This window comes from Rhinolophus ferrumequinum, chromosome 14, assembly GCF_004115265.2.
Source record: "Rhinolophus ferrumequinum isolate MPI-CBG mRhiFer1 chromosome 14, mRhiFer1_v1.p, whole genome shotgun sequence".
Lineage (NCBI taxonomy): Eukaryota > Metazoa > Chordata > Mammalia > Chiroptera > Rhinolophidae > Rhinolophus > Rhinolophus ferrumequinum.
This window is the reverse complement of record NC_046297.1, coordinates 68497676-68522537: the sequence shown is the minus strand read 5'-3', so window position 1 is coordinate 68522537 and position 24862 is coordinate 68497676. Positions and strand designations below refer to the sequence as shown.

The 24862-nt window shown below is 40.9% G+C and overlaps 1 protein-coding gene across 5 annotated transcripts in view; it reads right to left on the bottom strand.

Annotated features, from left to right (window-relative positions):
* Positions 1-24862, bottom strand: part of KHDRBS3 (KH RNA binding domain containing, signal transduction associated 3) — a 155545-nt gene that overhangs the window by 82805 nt on the left and 47878 nt on the right. For all 5 annotated transcript variants that reach the window (XR_004425026.1, XM_033126921.1, XM_033126924.1 and 2 more), the window contains 2 exons: positions 5729-5845; positions 771-917 (listed from right to left, as the gene is read on the bottom strand). Coding sequence is in view for 4 of the 5 variants with exons in the window: in XM_033126921.1 (XP_032982812.1) it covers positions 771-917; positions 5729-5845 (264 nt within the window). In the remaining variant the exon portion in view is untranslated. The remainder of the gene's footprint in view (positions 1-770; positions 918-5728; positions 5846-24862) is intronic.

Sequence of the window (24862 nt, the reverse complement as noted above, 5' to 3'; positions counted from 1 at the left end):
GGGGGGGAGGGAAATGGGAGAAGAGGGAAAAAGAGGTCAAATATATGGTGATGGAAGGAGAACTGACTCTGGGAGGTGAGCACATAATGCGATATATAGATGATGTGTTATAGAATTGTACACTTGAAACCTTTGCAGTTTTGTTGACTATTGTCACCCAAATAAATTTCAATTAAAAAAACAAAACAAAACCAAAAACTGATACATATGTTCCCTACCATTTTACTAAAAAAATGTGTGAAGATTAATAGGTTATTTGTAAAGCACATTCCAAATAAAATGTGCTACATAAATGCCAAATATCTGCCCTGTTGCAAAGTGGTAGGAGGTGTGACACAAAATTGTATGCAGTTCAAAACAGATTCATGGGAAAATAATTGAACTGAGGCCCTATTCAAAAATTCACAGAGAGCACTACTGAGTTTGTGTTGGAGAACAATGGATTCATGAGGTGATTTTAGTGTCACCAATGGGTTTAGGGCTCGGAGTCCCACAACTTGGACAAGTGACTGTGGTCTTCAATGTTCTTAGCCATGTACCCTCAGCAGTAGTATTCAGTCTCTTTAAAAATCTGTCACCTCAGACATAAAGAAGGAATAATGCCAAGTAATTCACAGGGACACGGTGAGGTCTACTTGCAATGGCGTCCATGAAGCTTTTCACTAGATAACGTGCTACGCAAGTGACAATTCCTGATCAGAATGATCAAGGATTAAAATAAAGGAAAGACTTTAAAGTACAAATGAACTATCAGGAAAAGCTGTACTAACAGGAATGAGGAACTTCTTGATTTCTTCCAAGGCATGCCCCATCCGGGCATACGCTTCCGCTGGCGGGGCAAAAACCTCAATGAGAACATGGAGGTCATCATTGAGGTGGAAGTACTTTGCTTCTCCACTTTTCCTCAACTCTTCTTCCTGCAGAAAGCAAAGCCATGTTTAAGAATGTGTCGTTATAAGAAGAGGAAAAGAAAAGAGAAACTACCCCAGCTTATCTGGCATTTGGTTGTCACAGAAGAGTCAATCAACAGCAAACGCCACCTAAGGAAGAAAGTTTAAAATATAAATCTGATCCCGCAACTCCCAGGCCTTTATGAAAACTCAAAGGCTTCCTGCTGCCTCTGGCCTGGGCGTCTAGCCATCTGCCCTCTGCCCTTCGCTCTGGCTCCCTTTCCTCCTCGGAGTCTCCCTCGCTCAGCCCCCCCAAAAGTGCTGCACAGACCTCTTGGAGTCTCGGACTGGCTAAGCCACCAAGCTCCCTTCCGCACTGGTTTGCTGCGTGCCTGCAGTGCTATTAGAAAGTACTTACCCCCAATCTAAAATAGCTAAAGGACCTCATTGGTTACTTGCCCATTTTCCATTTTGTCTCACTGAGGTGATCAGCGTGGAACTCACACCATGACTGTGTCATTCCGTGCTGTATTCCACTAGTCTAGCCAAGCACGTGGTACAGAGCAGGTGCTCAACAGACACTTATTGAATAAATGACTAAACATCATTCATTCACTTCTATGTTGGTTTGCTACTCATATATCATTCAAAAAGCATTTCTACGTGCCAGGCACTAGACTCTATCTGAGGATAAAACAATGAACAATATGAATGACAGACTTTACTGCATGATTTTACATAATTATGATAAGCATTTTCAACTTTTTTGTTGTTGTCTATACCATGAAATTCAGGGGGGGAATTAGGAGGAAAAAACACCCAGATAATTAAAGGACGACTGATTTTGCTCCATTATCTTTTCCTAGCTAGCTTCCATTAGGGCGGCAGTTACCGAATCTGGGTCTTTGAACAGTCTTAGTTTCCAACATTAAAATCAGACAGATTAAGATGAGTGGGGACCTACATCTAAAGTGATGTCCAAAAGGTACGGACTCTTCCTCACCTCTCCAGAAACACCTACCTCATGAGGGAGAAGCCCAGAACTCCTGGCAACACCGTTTAATTCCAGCATTGGCCTAACGACCAAGGAGGCATAAAAACCTCTGACTTCACCCTTTAAGGCTTCAACTTTTGTTACTTAACTAATTTGAATTCTTACAAAGAAAAGAGGTATCAACATGACGAGGGAATGGGATTCTGAGTCAGATACACCTGAATCTCATCTATGCTGATCACCAGGTGTGTGAGTTTAGACAGATTATATGTAATCAAACATTTCATTTGCAAAATCAGTTGGGTGTTATTAAAGCAGGGCCAGTGAGAAGACGAAAGGACCAGCTTTATGTACACGCCCAGCAAAAGAGATAGTGGATATACCGTCCAGTACACTGCCGTACACTTGGTAGGCACTCAATAAATGCTAGTTTCCTTCACATGTATGGAAAGTGGGTCAGAAAGTGACAGAAAACAAGAAAAATAATTAGAGATGGAACAAATATATGCTACCGTAATATCCTATGCAGTTTCTTTGAAATTTGTCTTGAGTATAGAAAGTACCATTCTTTTTGCCAACTGTAGACCATTCATTGTTCTCATCAGAACATTTTCAATCATTTGGTCTGATACTCTGCCTTTTATAGCTGAAGCTTTATAAACTGGATTCTATGCACAGGAGTTCATCTTTTTTTTTTTTTTTTCCCAGTTCATCTTTGAAAGCATGGACTACTGAAACAGTTCTTATCTTTTTCTAATATGTATCAAAATAATAATTTTAATGAGATCATAATTGTTGATTCCTAGTCAAGCATTTTCATTTCTATCACAAACTTAGGACAGAACAGGGAGGCTTTCTTCTCAAAACCACAGGTGTGACACGATTCCACAGAGGGAGTCGTTGTTCCCAGTCCATTTCATGGTGAATGAGGAGAGGCGACGTGGTGTGTGGGGAAGAACACAGACTTTGACGTCCGGCATTCAAATCTGAAATCCAACCCGGACTGTATAACTTTGGGCAGGTTAATTCCTCCTCACCTGGCAGGGGTGATTTTAAATGGTGGTAACAGAACAGCACCTACTGCTCACAGGGCTGTCGTAGTGAGAAAGGAGTTACTGTAACAGTAATTAGGAGAGATTAGTGATAAAGGAATTATAATAATAAAGACAGAAAAAGTCTTTAGGTTTATGTCTGACATATAATAAGCACTCGGTAAATGATGAATACAGCCATAATGATCATAATAATGATAATTACTATTAAACAACGATAGTATTGATTCTTCGAGTACTCTGTAACATAGAGGATGTAGGTGAAACGCGCAGCATGATGTTTGGCACAAATTGAGGACTCAACAAACCATAGCACTCTGGTGCTTATTACGCCATGTAAACAGCTAGCACACATCAGTCATGACTCCCATAATTTTATCAGTGTAGCAAATACAAGAAGAAAGTGAATTATGTTCACATTGGACTTTAAATAGTGAACACTTTGAAAACCTAAAAGGATGAGATTTTAATACAAAGTAATGGAATCTCTTTAGAAATAAGCACATTATTAACTCAGAATTTCTGTAGACAAACATTAAACTAGTAAAAAGGCTCAAATGTAGTCAGGCAGTGAGGGTCTGATTACAGCACAGCAGATGGGACACCAGTAGTACCTGCGGAAGGCCATCCGGGGGCGGGGCTTCTGGGGTCTGCTCCACTGACAGTGGGTTCAGTGGACTGTAACCCCCAGTGTACGCTATTCCCCCAGTTCCTGGTTGTCTTGATGGAAGATAAATGATCAGCCACTTGGAATCCCCACAGCGATTCACTGACTGATGTGGGCCAGGACATAGAAATGAGCGCATCAGTGACTGGGTGGTAAGCGGTCTCGGAAAGAGGCCCACGTGTGTACGAACAGGGTGCCCCAGGTAACGCGAAGCAGACACTCAGGGACCAGGTAGCCAAGAGGACCGACTGTAGCAGATCCAAAGCACCTCATTCCCCAGCCACCTCTGTTACTCAGGGGACTCATCAACAAAGTGCCCGTGGTGATGCGGAGAGAGCTTACGCGTTACTTCCCAATAGACTTCTCTCAAAAAGGATGACTGGCTACTGCCACGACTGAGTGTCCCATGTGCCACAGCAGAGAACTACCACCAGCCCTTGAAATGACAACGTGATTGATCTGGAAGGACCACCAAGCGCTGATAGCAAGCTGACAATATTTAGGTTCCCTTTCTTTATACGGACAGCCGGGCACTTGCTGTTACTTGGACATGTCATCCAGGTAACGACAGGCCTTCCCCACTTCCTGCTCTCCTGTAAAACTGTCTGGGGATGCCCTGATCCCTGCCACCAAGTGACACCAAACATGCTTCCGACTGACCAACTCCATTAACAACAAGCAAACTAAGCAGCACAATGTCCGTGAGTTTCATCGGTCGTGTCAGGTACCCCATCACCTGACGGCCTTATCGAAGACGTCATCAAAATATGGGGAAGGGTGGGAGGCTCTCCTACAAGATACACATCATTTCTGACCAACTGACCAACATAAGGCTGCATTTTCTCCGACTACCAGAACAGATGAGGCAGGGAATCAAAGTGACATCATTTGAGACAGCAATGCTTAGTGCTAATCTAGCCGTGAATTAGAACCATTTCAAACACCGATTGAAAATTCATTTTAAGGCTCCACCCCAAATAGGTTGGGGACTGGGAATCTGTATTTTTAAACAGCATCCCATGTGAGTCTAATACAAAGCCATGTTTTAACCAAATAATATTATGAACCTCACTAATTAACCCGGAAAAATACACTTAAGTTCTCTGAATCTGTTTTCCTACATATAAAAATTTCTTTTAAAATTATGTTTATCTCCCATCATTTTTCCAATGATAATACAGAGCAATGCATGTAAAACGTCTCACATGGTGCCTGAGTCACAGTGGCTGCTGTTCAATAAACAAATAATGGCTACTTTTATTATGAAAGCTATTACTTAGATAGACTATTTTTTTATTTTTATATATTTGTATATTTTTTTGTGAGGAGGCTGAATTTTGTCTAAATAACTTTCTTCTCTGACACAATCATTGTTCAACATTTCACGGTGCGTGATCATTAAATGTAAATTTGGTTCTTAGTAATACAAATCTTTTAGCAATAAAAGAACAACAAAGTGATAACAGAGAACAACATAAGTGACAACACATTATGAAATGTGAAAATTTCCCTCAGAATTGGCATATTTAAGAAAGTGATCAATAAAAATAAACTCAGTAATTTCAGCTTATTAAAAAAGGAAGCAGTTAATGCGAATACATCCAAGTAGAACAACTATGTGTAAGCAATTATTAAAAAATTCCCAATCAATTTTAACTTGATACAATACATAGAATATCAAATGAAGGGCAGAAAGGGCAAATGCAAGTATGTACTTTATACATTCAACTATGTGAAACACAGGCATAGAAAAAGACCTCAAGGAACTACTCTAAAATGCAGACAATGATGGTAAGACTACAGATAGCTTTTATTTCTTTTCATGATAATTTCGGTATCACTGAACTTTCTGCAAGGTAAAACATATTGCTTCTAGAATCAAAGCCACGGGTACTACTATTTTATTTAATAAACGAATGTAATAGTTATAGATGTAGATTTAAAATACTACCCATTCTGAAATTGGCCAGAGTGCCCCAATTTTCTAAACAGTATCATAAATCCATCATTTTATACTATAATTTGAGATTCTAGTTAGCTTTTATGCAATATGTATTAATAAAATGGGTGATCTAAAAGTACATCATGTAATGACTGAAAAAGTAGCCACTGCCAACAGCATTACCTTTGCCTTGTCTCTCATGGACCCTTTTCCAAGGATGGACATTTTTGTCAAGGTTTCTTCTTGTAAACGCTTCAGAGAATTGCCACGAGGACCCAAAAGTTTCCCCACAAAGTTGAACTAGGAAAAACAAACAGACCAACCAGATTTGTAACATTCATATCTGAAAGTCATTTCTTAACCTTGAGTATTAGGAAACACTGTAGCATACACTACACATCATTGATTAATGACAAATAGTTAAGTTCCTGCTACATGAACCACAAACCATAATAAAAACAAGGCTAAAAATTGCAAAGTTTTTTTTAAAAAAGATATTTATACCAATCACTTCAGTGATGGCTATATTTCAGCTGTAAATGTGGTTAACTTCCTTGACAATTTCCATACAATCAATACCAACCATGAACAGTGCCAGGATTAGAATCCAGGTGAGAAAAACGACATAGAGTGTCCTGCACTGTGCACTCGCCCGGTCATCACGGAGTGTCTGGGTTCTTCTATGGGGTCAGCACTTAAGCCTTGGATGGTCAACCAATGAGCACTGACCTAGATGAGTTCTTACACATTCAGTGGCTGACAAAAGCTTTCCAGCAAAATCCCATCTATTTTCTTCTAAAGAACTAGCTACGGGAACGTGGATACTTTATTCAGCTTAGATGCTCAGGGTTCTTTATTTAACAAGCAGAGCAGAAGTGAATTAATTAAGAGTATGGACTCTGAGGCTAGACAGCCATGGATTTAAAACCTGGCTTTTTCATTGTTCAGCTGGTAACCCCCGGCAGGTTATCTAACCTCTCCACACTTCAGCATCCTCATCTAAAAAATGGGAATGAGAAATGACTATATGACTACCCTCCTGGGGCTGCTCTGAGGATTAAATGGGCCCATATAAATCAATAATTTAGAACGATGTTTGGCACAAAATAGAAACTCAATAAATGTATCTTGAAGGAGAAAATTATTATTAGAAATTTCACACAACTTTTAAAAGCCTTACTATAATTAAGGTAAACCGAGAATACTTCTTGCTATCAAATAGAAAGACAGTCTTGTTTATTACACAAACTGTTCTCCGAGGCAAAATTCTTGATTACAAACTTGTAAAGTTGCTGTTTTGACACCAGCTATCTTTCATGATCTATGCCACCACTGATGTGTTGTTGCTGTTTTTAAGAGAAAAATGTTCTTATTTGTCTAACCTATGATAATTGAAGTAATTTTCCTGAAATATGTACTTTAAAAAAAAATCAAATTTTTTTTTCCTTGCCCACTTTTAATTTTATTGGTCTTCGACAAGACTCAAGTATATATTTTTAACCTTCACATAAAATTATATTTTTGCTTTTGAAAATTTAATTTCAAGTAAATTACTTTTAAAAATATGAAAGGAATACACAGTTGAAAATGCCAAATACTACTACAAGGTGGGGGAAAAATAATCAGCGTCTCAGCCCACCCACCCCTGCCTTTTTCTTGTTCCCCATTTCCTCTCCTTCATCATTTTGGAATTTCTATTTGGATATCGGACCCCCTGAGTTGGGTCTCTAAGCATGTCTTATTTTTCTTCTCTTTTTCTTTCATCTTCTCTTTCTACTTTCTGGGAGCTTTGATTACATTAAGCATCCATAGCTGTTGATTCTTTCATTTCTGCTACCAGCTGTTTAACTACTAGTAGTATTTTCTTATCTTTATTCATTTTAATGGCCTTTTAAAAAACATATGGAAGCAATATAAGTTTTTATATTTCTGAGGATACTTACTAATGATAATGGCCTTTACCCCCCATGTTTGAGACTTGGTCCCTTTCTACAGCAGTGGGCATTCCTCAGACGACTGGTAATCCTCTGCTACATGTTCTTAAAAATTTAGACTGAGGCTTTGAAATGCTGACCGGAAGTTCTGCTTTCATACATAGGATGTAACAATCGGATCTGACAACTCGCTACAATATGGCAGCCCAGTTTTTCCATCAATACCTGCTCAAACCCCAGGATCCGTATTTCTTTTCTCTTGGGCGAGGAGGCATTTTCCGGAAGAGGAATTCCCAGTCTCCTAAGAGGAGGGAGAAGGCTGGCTGCCAGGATTCTGAAAACCCCTCAGAAAGCACACACACCTTTATTTATAAAGGAAGTAATTCCCTCATCTAGTGTGGCATCGCACTGCAGCCCTCGGCTGTATCTACCTGGATCTCAGAGCCGGAGGCTTCTCTGATTCGGCCTCTGCAGGAATCCTTTAGTCTGTTGCGAGGTTAAGAAAGGCAGCCGCCTGGTTGTATCAGCTGGGAACAGCATCCGGTAGGTGGTCTTAACTACTTCCCACACAACCTTTCATCCAAGTCCCCTCTTTTCAGTTCTACCCGGTAAACCCACCTTCTTAGCAAATTCCCGAGTCTCCCCAAGGTCTCCCCACACTAACGAGCACAGTCCTGGTTGACTGTCTCTCCCCCTTTAAGCTCAGGACGCGGCTTTCTCTGATTTCCTATGGCATCACCATTGACCCATTTATTTTGCAGCTACCAAAATTTTACTGACATCATATGCCTATTGTTATCTCACACGCTCATTCTTAGCTTCATGGATTTGTGCCTTTTAAATTCATTTGTATTCATTTTAGAGGGTATCAAGGATAGCATAAAAATGAATTTACGTGGTCAAACAGGCACATTTACATAATATCTTTAATAGTTACACATTCCCCCAATTAATAACTCTTAAGAGACCTTAGAAGTCATCCAGTCCAAACGTCCTATTTTATTCTGAGGAAACTGAAGTCCACAGAGTGATATGATTTACTCAAGGTCACTTGACAAAATCTAAAAACACAGGATTCTATATAAGAAAGAAGAAGATTTTATGTAATTTGAAATGCTTTTAGTTTCCTTTCTCCATTTCACTTCTCTTAGTATTTTGTTCACAAAAAGCATATGAAATACTTTGACAATCGGAAGCCCTTTTAATGCCCTTCTTTGGCCAACCATGTGTCACATGTTAGTTGTATCTCCCTAGTCAAGTGAACCCTCATGAGTCTGGCCCTCATGTACAGCACAGGGATCCTGCTACCTATTGGGGGTGCCTGTCGTATCAATTAAATACAAAAATGCATAAAAATCACCTACCAGAGCAGCCCGTCGACTGTGCAAACTCTAGGCCAAATTAGTAAATAACACATCGATCGACTTGACTATTGTGGAGATATATAATTTTGTGAGAGCAATACCCAGGGTTTACCGAGAACTGACTCCCTTCATCCATGAGGCTCCCAAGGGAGTCACCACACTGAGACAACACAACCATGCCCAGGGCCCCAGGCTGGTCAGGGGGTTGAACTTCGCCTGGAAGTCAGGAGAGCCTGAGGTTTAGAACTGAGCATGGGGACAACCGAATGCCCTCAGAGCTGACTCAGCAGTGGCAGTGTGGTCCAGGGGTCGGGTCCTCAAAGGCAGATCGCATCACCTCCCTGCGGGGGAGGGGGGTCATGTGGAAATATGAAGCATGTTTGGTGGTCACATGATTGTGGGTCCCTCCTGGCACTTGGTGGGCAAAAGCCTAGGGTGTCACTCGTCAACAACGGATGGGACTGCCCTTCACAGTGCAGAAGTGTTCTGTAAAATACCAGGTGTGCCCCGTTAGGAAACCCTTGTAAGAAGAGGGGCCAGAGACTTTCGTTACTATTTCTCAGGCTTAAAGTCCTTTTCCTGTCCTCTCAGTTTTCAAGTTCGGTTCCTCCATGGATTCTATAGCACTCCCTAGTGGCCGGTACTTGCAACAAGAAAAGGCCTATGGAACGCATGAGCTGAGTAGATATTTTGGACTCTAGGTGATATAAAAAATAAGTGGCTTAGGCAGCACAGTTCTCTGAGGTGCCACCAGTTCTGTGAGATGCTGACGGTCCACTCGCTGTGGAGTTGCTGAGGGGGTGTCTCAGGCACTTCCCTTCCCCTCCCTGCCGCGTGCCAGCAGCGTGTCCAGTCCTCAACGTCACTGAATATACCACGATGCGGCTTATAAGAGTCAGTAAGTCCACTGCAGGGTTATCATGAAGATGAAACAGATAAAGTGCTGAGCACAGCGGCAATGCTGCATTTCACCTGAGCCATCAGCTCTGGAAACACCATAAGAAATCCTCACACCCTTTGGCATTCTTGGAAAGGGCTTCCTGCAAAGAACTAATCTTCCCCATGTGACTCGGGTAAAGCCTGCAAGGAGGCCAGCCAGAGGCCCTCCAAATTCCCATTCTTTGCTCCAATAAAGATCAGCTGACCTGTTTGTCCCCACTATCCATCACAAGGTACCCCTTAACCTGACTTGATCAAACTTTAGTTACGTTTCTCCCTGCCTCAGTGACACCTGCAACCTGGGTCAGCATGCAACTCTCCGGAAAGGCACCTGTTTCCAGGGACCAGCCTCGGGGTAAAACATTCTCCGGTTCACTGTCCCATCATGCCACCTCCACCCGTTCCTCCCACTTCCCCACACCTTTCTGGCCTTGTTCACATTTCCCCATGAAAGAAAAGCCCTTTGCTGTGTGACCTCGGCCACTGCGAGAGCTCACGTGCAGAGGCAGCCTCCTGTCGCAACAGCTGCTCTCCCTGCTCTTCCCATAACCCTTTCAAATAGAGTCTCTCTTGACTTAAGTCAGGACTTGGTTTTTATTCGATAACTGTGTTTGCAAGATAGATAGTAAGAACTTCATACATTTTAACTTTCATTTTTATTCATCATTCACGTGTGCATAAATTTGCATAGAAGGTGAAAGTGTTATTTGTAAGACTAATGATTTTTCTCCAGATGCCAATTATCGTATTACAAATATATTACATTACAAATGTTACTATTGTAAATAGAAAACTTTCAAATGATTATGAAGACAGTAAAGCAACATAAAATAAGTATATTTGAGTTTCACTGCATAATGTGTAAGATCCAATAACTACGTTCTTTGTTGGTAAAGACCCAGTGCCTTCTGAACTAGCTGCGTGTAATTGATCTAAACTATATTTGTGACATGACACTGTTCCTTGGGGAACAATTAGAGTTAAGCTGTCATTTCATAAACAACTAAGCGTCCGGAACATGGCACTGTCTCCATTAAAAGGTTTCCCTTAATTGGGTGCTCACCAAGAAGTTGGTCAGCCTAACAAAGAGACGTTCGGTTGACCGCTAACTCACACCAAAACTGAACTTGTAACCTCTTCCTCCGTAGTTTCGAATGTTACTCATCCAAACCATCTCAGCCCAGCCATGGCACTGCCATCCATGCCGGGACTCCAGCAGAAAGCTGACATCCATTCCATGGGGGCAGTGATGAGGCCTTTCTTACCCACTGCTCCAACACCTGTGCACAGAGGGCCTTTAGTAAATGTTCAATGAATTCCATCCTAACAATTTTCTCTCCTAAATATCTCACAGACTTTTCTCCGGTCCCCCCCTCCAACTGTAGTCCAAGGCCATCCTCATCTCTCACCTAGTCCTCTGCAGAAGGCTACCTCTTTCCATCAGCAGAGAGGTCTTAACACAAAGGTGACCTTGTAACATCTAAACTACAACTGTCCAGCCGTCTGAGAATAACCTGCTGTGAAAGGCCCACTCTGATCCAGCCCTTGCCCCCATCTCCAGCCTCGCCACTCTCTCCTGCTTCCGATTTTATGATTCTGGACTTAGTTAAGTTTTTCAAAACCGCCATGTTTCAAGAACTACCCATTTGAGCTCAGACGCAGAGCAAGGAAAAATGATACCCCTCTCACTCTTAAAACAAAAAGAAAGCTGGACGGAATGCAAGTTAATGCTGAAGTCCCAGGGCCAACACTAAGCACACACCTGGTGAGGGCGCAGGCACCTGCAGAGAAACAGACTGCTTCCTGGGGCTGGCTAGCACGAAGCCTTGGAAGGCCCAGAACTAAGAGAGGTGGCCCCTTCAGAAAGGCTTTTTCTGCAGGAATCAAACGCACCTCCCACCCCCAGGTGCTCACACAGAAGGTCCAGGAAGAGTCCTGAAATCCCTGCTTTGCCAGGTGCAGGAGGCGGGCAGGAAAGCAGCCACCACTGAAACCTGCCCAGATCGACCCCCATCTCCCTTTCTGAACAAAAGCCTGCAGGAGGGAGGGAAACAAAACCACTCTGCTCTGCTTTTTAAATACTGACAAAATGAACGCAGCATGTACTTAGTTCTGCGTCTAGCCCTCGGTCCCACTACAACAGTGAGGGAGGTGCACGCACGGTCCAGGTGCCGGGTGGAAAACAGAAACCAACAATGACCAGTGCCTGCGGAGTTTTACGCTTTACTAATAAGAGCCAGATGACAAACAGGTAAAACATACAGGATAACTGATGTCTGATCACTGCAGCAAGCATCCAGTGAGGGGGACAGAAAGTGACAACGCAGAGCATGGCTATTCACAGAGGGGGTGGGCAGCGGCAGGCAAGTTTGGCCTCTGTGATGGTTACCCGTGAGCTGTGTCCTCTGCCAGGATCTGGAATCGGACAATTTCTTGCAATGTGAACAGTGAGTGCAAAAGCCCTCAGGCACCAAGGAGCTTCTGAGGAAAAGGCAGCTGGCCAGCCAGACTCTGGGAAGGACATTACGTCAGGTCAGAAGAGACAGACGCCTCCATTTGGGCCGCACAGGACATCATCCATATTTGGATTTAAGTCTGAGTTAATTTACACTGAAAAAGAACAAACTCAAAGGTACAAAGGACACGCAGGGCCAGGCCCTTCTCATCAGTCTAACAGGCCCAGTGGGTTTCTCCTCCAGGCACTGCCCTCCAGTCTCTGTGCTTCTCCTGCTTTCTCTTGTTGCGCGAACCAAGCGGTATTTTAAGCCATTTCCTTTCATGTTGGGTTCCTGAGAATCAGAGGGAATGTGAATATGTTACTCTGAAATCTTCCTCCACGTCTTAATCCCCTTCTCCATTCTTAATACACTGCATGGCACGCAGTAATGCTCAAAAAAAAAAAAAAAAAAAAGAAAGAAAGAAAGAAAGAAAGAAAGAAAGGAAGAAAGAAAAAGAAAAAAAAATGTAGTGAATCAACAAAAGCAAAAGAATAAATTACTCAACTGTGGGTCCAGGGACCTGGTGTCCTGTCTATTGTTGCTTTATTTTGAGACAGCCACAGCTGTATCAGCAGTATCATAAAATATAAAACACTCTCTGGCACAAGAGGAAAAGAATTTCAAAGCATGAAGTCCTTTCACTGGTGGAGTCCCCATGCTCAGAAGGGTTACGGTGACTTCCTCAATTATCACACGGACTGCTTAATATTCCTTTTATATTAGTTATTTTTCCTTTCAATGCACTTTATGATTTCATAGACAAAATCAAATCCTGGGATAAATCTCATACTTGCTAAAAGCAATTCCCTTTGGTCCATTATGGTCCCTTCTCGTTCTCATTGCCCCCCCCCCCCCCCGCCAAACCCTAAAACCCTAGCCTGCAGCCAACATAGACATGTTACATCATTTTCACACAGCCCCCTCCTCCACTTGGCAATTAGAAAATTAGAGCTAGGCTTGAATGCTATCTTGGTTAACTAGGGCTGCATAACACACTAACCCAAAACTTACGGTCCTGGATAATAACCATTTAATTTATTTGCTCACAATTCAGCAATTTGAGCCCTGGGGGGAATTCCACATGGCAACAGCCAGATGGCCTGGGGCTGCAGGTCCCACTTCAGAGATGGCACATGCCCATGTCTCTTAAGTTGGAGGCGGCTGTCAGCTGGGACCTCAGTTCTTGCTGGTTTCATTGATTCTCTTGCCCCTGGGTATCCGGGGCTTCCTCCTGCCATGGCTGGCCTCAGGGTGATAGGGTGTTTGCATGGCATGGCTTCTGAGATCAGCAAAGCAGAAACTGCCAGTCCTCCCGAAAGCTCGGGCCTGGCACCTTGTCAGCCCTGCTGCACGCTCTCAGTTAAGGGGCGGCAGGGTCCGGACACACTCCAGGGAAGGGCACTTCACACACATGAATGCACGAGGAAGTGGTCACTGGGGACGTGGGGGGCATAATATAATTGTCTACTGCAGACAAAAACGACAAGCAACCGTTTTCAAAAGATTACGTTTCAACAGCCTCAAACATCACAGTCTTTTCTAGTCCCAGCTATCTACCTGCCTGGCTTCTCTCCCCCACATGGAGGCAGGCACCGAGATCTGGGGGCAGAGACCCCCACTTATCCGTCAGTGTACCTCAACAGCTGCCTACAACAGCACCTAGCTTTCACAGGCAAGCGAGGCTTCATGCATCAAAAAGTGAATGACAAAAGCCAACCAAAATCATCTCAGTCACTAGCTAAGATGTCAATTAAAACAAAGCCTCAAATCTGCGACACAGGCACAGAGGAAGGAAGCAGATTTCGGATATCTGGGCTCTCACTGGTCAACAGCATCTTGTACTTGAGCACCTCATAAAAGCTAACTGTTTATCAAAAATGCTTAAAAAGACATCTGAGAAAGACTGTAAAACAATGCAGTTCTGTATGAGATAAACAATGAAAACGTATCTCTATCAAGGTTTCTGAAATAGGATGTGAGAAACAAAAGAGAGGAAAAAAAGAATTAAAAAGAAATATGTTTCGATACAGTATGAAGTTGAGAGCATGTATCTTAAGAGCTAAGAAACTGTCAGGAAGAAGGGATGGGTTAGAGGCAAGCAGCTCCCCCAGCGCACCCCACGGTGATGGCAAACGGGACGGCTCCCTGGAGGTTATGATGGCCAATGTCCCAGGACCTGAGATTAGGCCGTGAGGAAGCATCCCCACGCTCAGGCGCTCACTCGCATCGTGTGTACATAACATGTATACATAAACTATCACACGTGTGTCTATATGTATGTGCGTTATGTGTGTTTGCAGGTGTACATTGATTTTAAAATTCTACACCCGTCCTATCACTGGTTAATATTTGAATATTTACTTAGGGGGAGAAATCCATCATTGACAATACCACATGTACAGACACAGGTGCAGCTGGGGAACATTATTCATCTTGCCACCCCCGACTGGACCACGGTCGCTCTTCCCGGGTTAGGAGGCTGAGCCGGCCCCGGGCCCAAGGAAGGGGCAGCCCCGCGGAGTTCTCGCTCATGTCCACGGCGTTTGTAGCAGACCTTCAGTGCAGTTGCTTTGGGTAAGTTTCACGAAAAGTAGGTAATGTAATCTGTGACCCCATAACCTGGCACGTGCAACAGCTATGTGCCCCCAAAATACTGAGAGCCAATGAGTCATTAAAACCTGGTGACACCTTCCGCATTGTGAATTCCCCTTTATTTAAGGACACTGTCGCAACGTGCTCACAACTGCATGGCACTTACGTGAACCCCGTAAAGGTACTAGCGTTAATCAACGTACTAAATATTGATAAAGTTTAGTTTCTTGAATAAGCACAGGCTGTGGGGCCAGATTTCTGGGATGCAAATGCCTGTTTCTTAATAATTGCGTAGACCTCGAAGCAAGTTATTTAACTTCTCTGTTCTTTAGTTTGTTCATACGTGAACAGGACATAACCATGCCCTCCTCCAAAAGTTCTAAAGATTAAATAAATTAATACACATAAGGTGCTTAGAATGGTGCCTGACACGCAGAACAGCACATGCTACATGTACACATTGAAATAGACGTTCCAGCATATTCTTCTAGCACCCGGATGTACTGTTGTGCATACATCCGTCTTTGGAAAACATCCACCAAGCATTTGCTTTCTAGACTTGACTGGGGAGAAATAATTAAACTTTCAAGGAATGGCTTTGGTTTATAATCTGCACACTCATCTAACGCCTGCCCAAGGGCAAAAATGTGAAGGTCTGTTTGACCTTCTCTGGAAAGGAAAGGCCAGATCACTACTTTTCTCAGCTCCATGGGACATTTCAGGTTCCAGTAATTTCACCACTAACACAGTGATTAGTTGAATAAATCCACCATTTTAGTTGCTATTCGGAATACCGATGTCATGTGAATGACAGCAATGTCACAAATGCCAAACCCCAAGCAGCAGTAAACCTAAGAGCAGGCTTGGGTCCATGGCATTCACACGAAATGGAACAGCCTCCTTAGAAATAAGACACCTGTTTCCTGGGTAGTTGGTGATTGAATCAACCTCTGGGTAAGTGACAATAATTTTTATGCTTCTGACAGTCACCTCTAAAAATAACAATCACTTTTACGTGGCACATTGAATTTCCCAGGAATAAAAGTCATTCCAAAAAGTCATTTAAATCAATCGTTCCTACTTCAGAAAAATAAAAGATCTTTTGTAACGCAGAAGACCTTCTCCTGTATATTCTAATTGTTTATTTATCTCTATGTCGTAAGTTTTTCAGGGCTCCTGCCTGGCTGTATAAAATGCTAAGGCCCAAGTATAGCACCGAAGCCTTTCCAGGCTCGTCACCACCGTTCCAGTGAATGCTACCAACTGCTATTCCTCATAATGACATCGTGCCTAGCCCAATAATTACTCTTCCTTTCCCCTGATCTCTGCTTGTTCACAGCCTGCACTTACTCTTAAGGACTAAATTTAATTCCACCTATAATTCTTTTACCAGAAATAACTCTCCCTCCCACCCTTAACTTTGTGTGGAGTCCCTCCACCTCTCTTGTGTTAATCCAGTCTGCACTCCATATGATTTAGTGAAATTTACTGTTTCTCCTGTTGGGTTATGAATCCCCCTTGAGAGTCATTAGGACACATATTTGATTCATCATTTTCCCTACATAACGGCTTCTCAATAAATACTTGTGGAATTGAAGTTTATTTTACCCCAAATCAAATGGCACTAGTCAACACAGTTTTTATTGATTTTCTTACCTGCAGAAATTATTGCAACATATTAAAACTACAGATAAAAGACTATTATCTAAATTTAGTAGGATGTCAACCACAAATCAGTAAGTATTATTAGTAGTGGTGGAGATTATTTGGTGTTGGTCCATTGATTGTAATTTACCATAGTATCTACTTCTAAATGGTAAACAGCCCAATTTATTGAGATATTAGCAACTCTAAAAATCAATGAAGTATACAGTAACTTTTCCAGGAGATGGTATGAGCAAAATAAATGCACACAGGCATACACAAGTAATAAACTATCTGAAAGAATCTGCCTTATGCACTTTCTAGCTCTATTTGCTCAAGGTTGGATTATATTCTTGCAAGGTGGGGAGGGGTAGATGGCAAAACAAATAAAACAAGCAACGTAGCCCATATAGAAATGAGTTTGAAATTGTTAACTAGAAAATCCCAGACTGCAACAGCTTGGCCGCAAGTGTGGAGAACAGAATTGGGGATCTGAAACTGAGGCAGGAAACTAAACTGGATAAGAGGCTGTTACGGTGGCCCGGGTGAGGGATGACAGCAGTCTACATGAAGGGGTGGCCACGGAATGCAGAGAGAGAGATGGATGAACATTTAGGAATAGAAGTAACCAAATGTATAAATCATAGCAGCTGCACAATGCAGGAGAAGCCAGAAGACAAAAATGAGGCACAGGTTTCAGACGTGGGCACTTAGGGCACACACCGTGCATCAGCCACCGAAATAAGGAACCCAGGCAAAGGGCCAGGTTTGCCAGGAGAGGAGGGATGAGGTCACTGATGGGCACATCAAAGCGTAGATGTGGGTGGGCTGCCCTCGGGGCGGTGCCAGCAGGCAGAGCTGGGCGTAACACAAGTGGGGAAGCTCCTAACCCTGACTTCCTCCCCTTCCGTAACTATGCTTCTCAGGACCAATGTGTGTTACGTGTCCCTTGTTTCATGGAATTAGGTCAATAACTTGTTTTGATAACAGTTCATAGTTTGGTCCATTGTATGAATTTCCGCTGTTCTATTCCACTAGGCTGGGCGTCCTAGAAGAGAAGAATTAAGTTTTAATCCTTTATTCCCTATGTCTAGTGTCAGTATAGTCATGCAGTTTTTATTGATCCAACTTGGTGGTCCTCCAGGGGACCAGTAATTGGTCCAGTAATATTCAAGATATCTAAGCCGGCAATATGTTCAAGGCACTAAAAATGTTTTTACTTTTTGGCTCAGAAACACACTTACGGATCTATCTTTCATCACCCCTCAGAAACTAAGCGGTAATGTGATAAAAGATTTATATATAACAATATTTATCACAGACTTTAATTTCCAAATTCACTGCTCTATGACCAAAGCACATATACAGTACCACTTCTAGTCTTCTGAAAGAAATGAGATTGTGGGGGGGGTCTATACATACCCAAATTTTATAATTATTCATTTGGGGAAATAAAATAGCAGTAATAACAACAAAACCCCCCAAAACAACATGAGTAAATTATTTCAGGAACCCCTCAATATATGCCTGGCTGTTTTTGGAGTCCCCTTAAGAAATCTAAGTTCAAGTGCTACTTTTTGCGTCCAAAATCAGCATGTTTAAGAGAATAAGGAAAAATCACAGCATAAGATGTGAAATCCTTTCACAGTATTTTGAATGTTGTCGTATTTGCAAATACCAACCTAATGTAATGACAGAGGGACTGTGTGACACAGGATCCCGAGAGCCAGAGAAGACCTCTGAGAACAGAACCAAAGTAACTTCTGAAGATGTGTTCCTCTCCTTTGCACTCATCATTTCATTTCCCTCCTCTTTCCATAAGTGATGGCAGAGGATGACCCAGAAGGCAGGCTGTGCGCTGTGCACAATGGGCCCATACGCTTTCCTCGGGTCCTGTGATTCTGAGTGGACTTTCTACCTCATCACAGGGTCCCACGATTTAATGAACACCAGGAGGGACACGCATAGTGACCTATAATAAACACATGTATCTTCAAGGAGTTATATATATATACCAGGCTTCCTTGACGTCAACAAGTTTCAAAATACTCACCAGACAGCCATGTTAATTTTGGTAATGGCACTTATATATGTTTTTTAAAAACTGACATATAACTACATCAGCACTTTATATCTACAGGTAAACTGTCAATTGAACGCGAAAAATAAAAATTATTTTCACATAAATCCTCTGGAAAAAATACTACATGCCTCTGAAAATAAATTAGGAATCGCAGAAAAGGCCATTTGTAACATACTGATATGACTGTCAAATAGTTACTACTTGAGGAAAATTTTAAAGTTGTGATGATGTCTATGGAATAGGCTTCTGCCTAAGCAGTAAATTCATGGGTTTTGAACGGTCTGCAACACACTACAAGGGAAAAATGCAAGCCAAGTTTGAAGTTTTCCCTGAGCTTTAAATCACATTCCAGGCAAGACATGTTTTATAAGTTCTCTCTCTCCAAGACCCTTAATCGAAGAGCGTCTGTGGGACAGCAAATATATATAAATTTAAAATATGCACATAATAGGAAAACACTTAATGTAAGAAACCATGTTGATTAATATAAGGTTACTAAAAATAGTATGTACACATTAGAATGCTTAGAGATGAAAAACAATGACCAAATTAAGAAATTCAATAAATCTAATCTAAACCTATAGAATTTAACTCAGTACAATAAATCTTAAAACAAACAAAAAAAAACATAACTACAGTAGAAAAATATCTCATAAATGAACTTTCTCAGGCATATTTTTCCCTCAAAATAGAAATCATTTTTTATCCTAATTATAAAAGTTACACTCAGTTATTGCTGAAACAATAAAGTACAGAAACATGTAAAGTAGGGGGAAAAAAGACATAATCCTACCCTCCAGAAAATGACTGCTGTTAAGATTCTCGTTTGTTTTGTTTTTTTCCCCCCAAATAATCGTCTAACTGGGATCCTATCTGTTCTACACGTTGGTTTTTCTATTTTATTTAATGATACAAAATAGACATTTTACCACAGCAGTAGAGCATGTGTGTATAACGACACAGAGACCAAATTGATTGAATTTCCTATTACAACTTCCTTTCTACTGGTGCAGAAGCATTCCTCACCCTCGCCGGAGTATACACACGGCGTGGCCTCTCCTGACACAGTTCCCAGCCATTAAACACAAGCTCTGAAATAGCTCAAATACCACTTCCTACTCCAGGTTCACAGCCCCACTGGCCAACCCTACCCCTTTCCTCTGCGCCCTTATCACTTTGTAAATCCTCATAAAACTCTGCACATCTTATTGAAATGAACCTGTTTAGCCAAACAAGATGGCCCCTAATTTCTCAAATGCTCTCTGTCCCACACACACCGCTGCCCTGTCATGACCATGTTGACCTCACCCTGTCTTGCTTCTGACCCTTCCCCAGTTAGCTCCTTCAAGAAGGCCACCTCGGGAAAGCCTTCCTCCTCCTCTTGTCTTCTTAGAGCACTCTAGCATCGAACCTCGCACGCTGCAGTACACACATTACTTTATTCCTCTGCAGGCCCCACAAAACTGAGAGCTTCTTAGGACGAAACAACTTGTCTTCATCACTTTTGTTTTCCCAGCACAATACCGAGCTCAGAGAAGTCCCTCAATAAATGTGAGGTATATAGTGGATGGATAGATTCACGGATGAATGAACCAGTGAATGAAAAAAGATGAATGAATATTCAACCTAAACCACAAGGTGTCTACAGGACCTCAAAGACAGAGCACCTCGTTCCAACACTGAGTTGGCATTGATATTAACTCCATTGTATCTAGTCACTGCTCAGGGCCAAGGAAAATGGTGGAGAACAATGTCCACAGCTTCAAATCTTTTTTTCAAAAAAACCATAAAACAGTGTTTACTTTGAGTCTCACACTTTACAAGCTCAGACGTACAACTCAAGAGAGTGAATATACTTTAGGTTTGAATGCTAAAACACTCGTTCAATGGTGTGCCATTCATAGAGTGCTGAAAGAAGAAAAGAGCAATTATTCAATTAATGGCGATCATTTTATCGGATGCAGTTTCACAAACAGCACTCTGTCTCGCCCCAGAAGCTGAAAGAAGACAGTCAGCATCAATCCACATCAAGCTCTGCCCTCTGCCCACTACTATTCCCAGGGCCAAGCATTGCCAGCTTCTTCCGCTCAGTCTATTAACTGACACCAGCATGAAAGCTTTTTCTTAGAACTGATGGAAGTGCTATATTAGCCTTTTATACAAGGCTGGCTTGAAACTTGCATGCTCAATTATGCTAAACAGAAATATCCTTTTTCAGCATTCGGAAAGCAGTAGATTTCTAAGTAGCATCCTCCAGACATTATAAGTACTTGAAATGGACTCTGTTCTGTTAGACACAGAAATTTTAATTTGTCTTCCCCTACTCTCATCACAGCTGACATTGAAAAACAATATTTGAGATTTTATTTCACATACTTACACACAATAGGCTATTAATTATAGATTAATCATGTACTAGATTATGAACTATTTGAAGACGGGCAGGGTCTGCTCATATTTCCATCTGCTGCATATTGAGCATACAGTGTACTGAGGTTTCCATAAGCCATCCTTTGTTTAGTAGTGACTCTACAAAATGTTCACAACATAGTTTTCTGTTACTAAAAAAGTATATCCTGAATTCTGCAAGTATGGATGAGTAAGCTTCTAACACGCTGAGTGTCTATAGATAGCAATTATGAACTCTTAAACTCTGAACAAAATATAAAAACCAAGCCTATGGAGAATTACCAAAAACAAGGAGACTCTGGAAGGGAGTCAAGACTTGGAAAAAGGCAATGACCTGGGTGAATTTGCTGATTTTAGAGCTTTTTGCCTGAGTAGCAGAGTTGGGGAAACCATAGTGCTGAAATGTAAGGAAGGAATACTAGGAAAGACAAAGTTAGAGTTGGGAGCACAAAATTTTGTGAGTAAAATCTGCCAAAATCTCTGGCTGACCTTTGAATCAGGTATGCCAAAAAATACATGCAAAAGTCAAACTAAGAACTGAACTGAGACCTATAAACAACAGACAAAGTATACAGTCTGAATGCAAAAATATCAACATTCCTCAGAGAAACAGAACGGAACCCAGAGTTTCTACAATATAACACTCACAATGTCTAGTACACAACTCAAAATTACTCAACAGACAAAAAATTGGAAAATGACTCATTATCAAGATAAAGGATTATCAATTCAGGTCAAATCTAAGGTGATTAAGATTTTAGAATTAGAGGCTTAAAGCATCTATTTTAACTTTGGCCAATGACATGATACCTGCAACGAATAAAAAATAGAAAGTTCCAGCAGAGAAAAAAATATTTTTTTACTTCACATACACATATTTATACATAAATCAAATACAAATTCTTCAACAGATCATTGTAACACCAGATAGAAAATTTTTATCTGATGGGCTTAACAGAGAATAAAGACAGCATAAGAAAGATTCAATAAAGTTAAGATACAGCAGTAGAAATTATCCAATCTGAAAAATAAGGGGAGAAAAATCCAACAACTAATAACAAAAGTGAACCGAGCCATCGGAACCTTTTTGAGAGTATCAAAAGGTTGAACATATGTGTAACCGAAGTCTCAAAAGATGGGGAGAGATACGGTCAAAAAAAGCATCTGAAAAAGCAATAGCGGAAATATTATGATGACGTGGACAAATCCCTTGCAAAACACATACAGACAAAAATTTCAAAGAAGATGAAATAGAAAATCTAATTAGTGACATGTCAATTAAACACACTGAACTCATTATCAAATCCCAGGCCCTGATAGCATCACTGGTGAATTCTACAAATGTTGAAGAAGAAATGGCACCAAACTGACACAAATTCCTTGAAAGATAAAACAGGAAAGAAACACTCTGTTCACTTTATGAAACTAACACGTAACACTAACACCAAAATCTGACAAAGGTATTACAGCCAGCATTACGCATGAACATAGATGCATCTGAATCAAAAAACATATAAGAATAATAATAATACGTCATTACCAAGTAGGGTTTAATCCAGGAATCCAAAGTTGGCTTAATTTAGACAAATCAATTAATAACATTCACTGTATTAACAGTATAAAGGAGTAACACCCTGTGTTTATTTCAACAGATAAAACAGCATTTAATAAACATCACCAGCCCATCAGGATCAAAGCAGCAAAACGGAAATAGAAGAGAAATTCCTCTACCTAACAAAGGACAGGGCATCTACAAAAAAATCCTACGGCTCTTACCACTCCTGATGGTAAAATACTGAATGTTTTACCACATGGATTGGGAACGAGGGAAGAATGCCTAACCTCTCCACTTGTATTTGAGTTTTATACTTAACATTTCTGTCAATACAGTAATGCAGGCTAAATAAATAAAAAGCATAGAAATTGGAATGGAAGAAGTAAACTATTTATGCAGATGATATGATTATGTGCATAGCGTATCCTAGAGATTATAAAACAACTTACTAGAACAAGTGAATTTAGCAAGGTAGCAGAATACAAGGTCAACGCACAGAATTTTATACTAGAAGAAAAAACGGGAAAAAAATTAAAATATTCATTTTACAGCAGTGTTGAAAACAAAATACTTAGGAATAAGTTTGTCAGAAGACAAATAAGACCTTTACCCTGAAAAGCACAAAATGTTGCTGATAGAAACTTAAAATCTAAATAGATGGAAAGATATACCATGTTCAAGGAAGGGAAGACTCAATATTGTTACGATGTCAAATCTCCCTAAATTGATCAAAAGATTCAATGCAATGGCAATCATAATCTGGGCAGAATGTTTTGGGAAAATGAATAAAATGATTCTTAAATTTATATGGAATTGCAAAGGACCTGTATCAAAGAAATCCTGAGAAAGAAGGATAAAGTTGAAGGTACTACATTGCTTAACTTCACGTTTTACTGTAAAAAGCTACAGGAATAAAGACAGTACTATACCAGCATAAGGATCCATAAAAGTATTGATCAAGTGCAATGAAAGGGAAAGTGCAGCAATAGACCCTTACTTGCATAGTCATCTGATTTTCATCAAAGGTGCCGGCACAATCAGTGAGAAGGAAACATCTTTCAACAAATGGTACTGGAAAAACTGAATATTCGTATGGAGAAAACAAAAATAAATTTTGACCCTCTATCTCAGAACACACACAAAAATTATTTTGAGATGCATCATAGACCTAAAAGTAAAAATTGTAACGATAAAGCTTTTAGACGAAACACAGAAGACTAATTTTATATCTTATAAAGGACTCTAACATTTCCTTGAGGTTGGCAAAGGTTTCTTAATTGGTAAAAAGTAGTAATCATAAAAGAAAAACCTGATACATTAGACATCATCAAACGTAAAATCTTCTGCTTATCATAGACTCTGTTAAGAAAATAGTAGGCAAGCCATAGACCAGGGGTGTCCAACCATTTTTCAACGTTTTTCACCAAGGGCCACAGGCCGTAAAATACACAAACAGCCGGGCCACTCACTCGAGGTGAAGTACATATTGCCTCACCTGGTTTATTTAAGTAAACTAAATATACTTTTGGAATTTGCTGCAGGCCAATTAACAATGGATCATGGGCCGCAGTTGGCCCGCGGGCCACAGTTTGGACACCCCTGCCATAGACTGAGGCGAATATTCACAAAACATATCTTTCACAAAAGATTTGTATCCAGGGTATACAAAAAAGTTTCTACAACTCAATGATAAGAAGACATAAAACCCATTTAGAAACATGCAGAAGATCTAAAAAGACACTTCACAACAGAAGACTAATGGCCAAGAAGTACATGAAAAAGGACACAAAGTCCTTAATCATCAGGAAAATGCAAATTAACACCACAGGAAATACCAATACACTAGCAGAGTGGCTAAAATTAAAGAGACTGACGACATCAAACAATGATGAAAACATGGACCAAGCACAACTCGCACGCACTGTTCTGGGAAACGTCACAAGGTACAGCCACTTTGGGGAAATCATATGGCAATTTCTTGTAAAACTAAATACACAGCAATTGAAATCCTAGGTATTTACTCAGAAGAAATGAAAACATGGTCGCGCAATGACCTGTTCGAAAATATTCACAGCAATTTAACTTATAATAACCCAAAACTGCCAGGCAATGTATACATTGTGGTTTATTCAGGTAATGGATTATTACTCAGCAATCAAAAGACATGAACTACTGATACATGCAACAGTATGCATGGATCATGTAGATGGACACTCAAAAGACAGAAAAAAGAAAAATAAGGTAAAAGAAGTATCAATTCAGGCCAAACCTCAGATGACCACGATTTTAAAATTAGAGG